The sequence below is a fragment of the Portunus trituberculatus genome, chromosome 23 (genome assembly GCF_017591435.1).
Source record: "Portunus trituberculatus isolate SZX2019 chromosome 23, ASM1759143v1, whole genome shotgun sequence".
Taxonomy (NCBI): Eukaryota; Metazoa; Arthropoda; class Malacostraca; order Decapoda; family Portunidae; genus Portunus; species Portunus trituberculatus.
The window spans coordinates 6,192,501-6,197,500 of NC_059277.1; the positions used below are offsets into that span (position 1 = coordinate 6,192,501).

At 40.2% G+C, this 5,000-nt stretch overlaps 1 protein-coding gene across 5 annotated transcripts in view; it reads left to right on the forward strand.

Moving 5' to 3' along the window:
- LOC123507657 (cyclin-dependent kinase 17-like) overlaps positions 1-5,000 on the forward strand; it is a 91,060-nt gene that overhangs the window by 12,691 nt on the left and 73,369 nt on the right. The window contains exon 1 of one of the 5 annotated variants that reach the window (XM_045260743.1): positions 1,530-1,685. The exons of 3 other annotated variants lie outside the window; for them this stretch is intronic. In XM_045260743.1, coding sequence (XP_045116678.1) covers positions 1,545-1,685 — 141 coding nt within the window. In that variant the 5' untranslated portion in view covers positions 1,530-1,544. Of the gene's footprint in view, positions 1-1,529; positions 3,127-5,000 lie in introns of those variants that run through there. One more of the 5 variants, XM_045260744.1, reaches the window with a different exon arrangement.

Here is a 5,000-nt window from a genome sequence, read left to right on the forward strand (position 1 = left end):
AGTCCATATGGAAGAAAAGCAAGACGTGCCATTATTTTGTTTTGTAGATATCAAGGATGACAGTGAAAAAAAAAGAAAGAGAGAGAGAGAGAGAGAGAGAGAGAGTATATTCTCAGTTTTCCCTCCATTCGTTTATAAATATCTAAATACAAGATAGATGGGGAGAAACCTTTGCCTTTTGTGAGTATATTGTCACTGTTTTCCCTCCATTCGTTTATAAATATCTAAATCCAAGATAGATGGGGAGAAACCTTTGCCTTTACTAACCTAACAGACCACCAATAGACTCACCACGAACACAACACACTGAAGAACCACACACAGCATTACCCGCACCTACTCTCGTTCTACCTTAGTGTTCATTGGTACTCCTCGTCACGTGTCTGGTGAAGGTAACCCCGTCCATTGGTCTAAGTCTTGTTTCGCCACCAAGGCCACGTGCTGTACTTTACTGCCTCCCTGGCCGACCCATATATAGGAAGGTCAGGGCGGCGTATCCCGATGAGGCGGCGGCGATGGTGGTGGTGGTGGTGTTAGAGGGGTGTGAATGGCCATGTGTGTTGAGGGAGAAGAGGGAAGCGCTGTAAAAGGAGGAAGGATACTGAAACATATACAAGAAACAAGAAAAAGATGAATAGAGGTGTGGAGCCGTGTGTGTGTTTGTGTTTGTGGTGGGTGTGTGTGTGTGTGTAGGTGGAGGCGCTGTAGAAGGAGAAAGGATACTAGAACAACAAAGAAAACAAAATGAATAGGGTTAAGTACACATAATGTTTTCCTAACAGCACAGTAGGTGTTCTAAATACGTAAATATATGAGGAGACAATTAAAGAATACTGGAGCTCCAAAATAATGGATTTGGAGTAAATAAGTTTGGAGTTTTTTTTTTTATCACTACATACGTACACTCATATATATTTTCCTTCTCCCTTCCTTTTTTTCCCATTTCTCCTTTGTTTCTCTTATTTCATTAGCATTAGGTTCAGTTTTGAGTGTGTGGGTTGTGAGAAGAAAGTAAAGGAAGAAAAATCGTAGAATAAGACAAGACAATAAGAATGATGATGTAATAATGATAAAACAAAATAATGGTGGATGGAGAAAGGCAGAAAATAGTAGTAATAGTAATAGTAGTAAGAGAAGAAATAAAATTGAAATGGTAAATAAGAAGAAAGACTCGAAAAGAAAAAAAAAAAAAAAGAAACGTCGTGTTTGTCTTACGTTTCTAGGTTGTTAGGTTAATCTGTGTGTGTGTGTGTGTGTGTGTGTGTGTGTGAGAGAGAGAGAGAGAGAGATAATTTAGTGATAGTAAAAGCAAATAACATTGGAAATAATGAGAAAGGAGATTAAAATGAAAAGAGAGAGAGAGAGAGAGAGAGAGAGAGAGCCGGAAGGGTGTAAGAAAAGGGTGTAGCCAGCGTCCTTAGGTGGTAGTGTCGTTCTTAAGTATTCCACGTGAGAGAAGACTGACGGCCCTGTAGTGGTGGTGGTGGTAGTGGTGGTGGTGGTGGTGGTGGTGGTGGTGGTGGTAACACTTCTACGATTTCTCAATGTTCTCCTGGGAAGTTCCGGAGGTTTGTGTCATTCCTTCACCTTCCAGAGACTCCAGTCCTCACCAGACCTCCCTCCCGTCACCGCCCGCTATCCATCCTCCGCCGCTACCTCCTCCACCGCTAAGCTTGGAAACTCGTGTAATATTGTGCTAATTTCGTGAACTTTGAGGCGAATTTGACTCCAGCTTCTCACTGTCCCTTGAAAATTACAGAGTGCGATGCTGATATGGTGAATTTTGAAACGTTTTCTGTAATATTTAGACTTCAGCTCCTCACAATCCCTTGAAAACCGTGTAATCTTTCTCCAAGTCTTGAATATTATTGTGTTTTGACGAATTATTGCATTCTGAAACAGCAATACCCTTTAAAAATTACTGGTAATGGATTCTGAAGCGGTTTTGATGAAAAATTATACTCCAGAACCTCATTGTCCTTTGAAAATTTTCGTTGTGTGATGCTGTGACAGTGAAATCTAATGCGTACTAACAAGAATTTGACACCACCACTTCTTTCACTACTGCTAATATTACTAACGCCACTATTACGTTGTGTGAAGCTGTTATAGTGAAAATTGAAGCGTTCTCATCTCCGTCTTACACTTCTGCCACTTACTATAGGGAACATTATAGTACAGTGTGTTTGTAGAGTGGATTCTGAAAGGTTCTGGCATGTGATTGTATATCCTTCCACGACTACGACTACTACGATTACAGGAAATACAATACAGTGCCAATACAGTGAATTTTAAGGTGTTTTTGTGTATTTTGTACCTCCTTCCATCTACTGCATCTTGAAAATAATACAGCACGGAGGTTATTAGTTATTTTTATTCCAGTAATTTTGCCGAGTTTTAGTGAATAATGTTCTTTCACTGCTACGGTATATAGACACGCGTACCTTCACACAGAAAAGTAAGAATGATCGTTGAAACAGACACATAATTCTGAAGACTACCAAACCCTTAAACAAACAGTATTATCCATCCATAAACAAAAGAAAAATTAGATCAAAGCACTTACTAATATTACCACCAGTACATTTAACACAATATTCCAGTGCATTGCTACGTAAATCAAAAGTAAGAAGAAATTTTTAACACGAACGCCAATAGTTAGAAAACGGAAAAGAAAAGAGAAAACAGTGACTTCCAAGCATCACACGAGATTAATAGCAAAATAGCGTTACATTTTCTTAAAAAACCACACTTCTAGTAGTGAGGAGAGTATTCTGACAGTCTTAAAAAGAAATAAAAGAAAATAACAAACGAATGAACGAAATAGATAAAAGAGAAGAATAAAGACTGAAACACGGAGGGAAATAAGTAAAAAGGAGAGGAAGAAACATTGAGACAAACTTAAGACACGCGGTGAAGTGAGGACTGTAGTGTGAGAGAGCTGGAAGTGACTGTGAGGGAGTGAAGTGAGTCAGTGCGTGGCAGGGTGAGGGAGGAGGAAGGAAGGGAGGGAGGGTCGCGTGCTGCCGTGAAACTCTTGTGGCGCGTTTGTGTGTCTGTGTTGGTGTTCTGTGCCGCTCTGCTCCGCTCGTCCACAGCCTCCAAGCATCGTTGCCTTTCATAATGGTTTGGAAAATTTGTCACCCACACGTTTGATAATTATTTATGTTGTGTTTTAGTGCAAGAGTGTGAAAGGAAAAGGTCAGATTTGGGTTTTTAAAGTGTGTGTGTGTGTGTGTGTGTGTGTGTGTGTGTGTGTGTGTGTGTGTGTGATGTGGTTTTCCAAGTCTCACAGTAACGTTATGTGCTCGGTAAAAGGACAAGGTTACGACACACACACACACACACACACACACACACACACAGAGAGAGAGAGAGAGAGTTTTAACGGGGAACAATTTCAGATGTGAGAGAAAAAGAAGAATGAGGTAAAAAGAAAAGGAGAAAAAAAATCCTCGTGATGAATTGAATTGGTGTTATTGTTTAAGGCGAGGACAAAAAAGAGAGAGAGAGAGAGAGAGAGAGAGAGAGAGAGAGAGAGAGAGAGAGAGAGAGAGCTGGAATTTCATCTGAACCACACTATTGGCTTTCAGTAAGAAAAAGAGAGAGAGAGAGAGAAAAAAAAAACAGCTTATTATGTCTTCTAAAAGCTACATTACCTCGTTGTCCTTTCTAAATTCTCCCATAATAAGTCATTCCTTTAGTCTCCCGTGGCATGTCTTGACTCACCGCACCTCACTTCACTTCTGCGGTCACTTCTTGGTAAGGGCAGACGCGTGATTAGACTAGGGTGAATCAGGGTGAGGCAGGGTATCCGCCTTGCATCACCCTTCCTCTTACCCTAGTCATTCATGCATACCACTACTTTCTCTCGCTTCCTTCTCACCCTGATTTCTCCTTTTTGACTCTTCTTCAGACATTTCATCACTCACCTTAATGAAGTATCTCCTCACCCCGATTACTCTTTTAACCCTTCAAATGTTTCAATCTATTCACCTTATCTGTCACCTTTTCCTTGCTTGTCACCCTAATAAATGTCTGAATCATCTCACCCTTCCATATTACCTTAGTCTTCACCCTAACTTGTATCAATGTTCCCTTTCTTTCACCCTAAGCACTTCTGTACCACCTTGATGCGCCCTGTCACTCTTACACATCACCCCAACGTAACCTAACATTGCCAGTCATCCTTATCCTTACCTGACACACTGATCACCCTATGGCTAGTATTCTTAAACACTGTGCTTCACCTCCACTATTTTCAAGAGGGTTTATTAAATTGACGCGAGTTTTTTTATGGTGTTTTTACGGTTTTAGAGGCAGAGTGACTAAATTTGTGCATTAATAACTAAACTCTTTTGAAAACTCCGCTAGTCATCTTTGTGGCCTTGGGAAACAGTTTTGGTGAGAGGAGAGCGTTTTTTAAGCTGTGTTTACGGTTTTGGAGGCAGTGACAAGAATTTTACACTATTAACTGTAGAAACACTCTTGAAAACCCCGCTAGTCATCTCTGTGGCCTTGGAAACAGTCTTGGCGAGAGAACAAAACGTTTTTAAGCAAGTTTTTTTTATTATTCTAGAGGAAGAATGACAAAGTTTTATTAACTGTAGAAACACTCTTGAAAACCCCGCCAGTCATCTTTGTGGCAAGGGAAAAACAGTCGTGATGAGAGAACAAAGTGTTTTTAAGCAAGTTCTTATTATTCTAGAGGCAGAATGACAAAATTTTACGCTATTAACTGTAGAAACATTCTTGAAAACCCCGCTAGTCATCTCTGTGGCCTTGGAAAACAGTTGTGGTGAGAGCAAAGCGTTTTTAAGCAAGTTTTATTATTCTAGAGGCAGAGTGACAAGATTTCTGCACTGTTAGCTGTAGAAACACTCTTGAAAACCCCACTAGTCATCTTTGTAGTCTTGGAAAACAGTCTTGGTGAGAGAGCAAAGAGTTTCTGAATACGAACCATTTATTTCACCCTAAGAAACACCCAAATACTACTAATA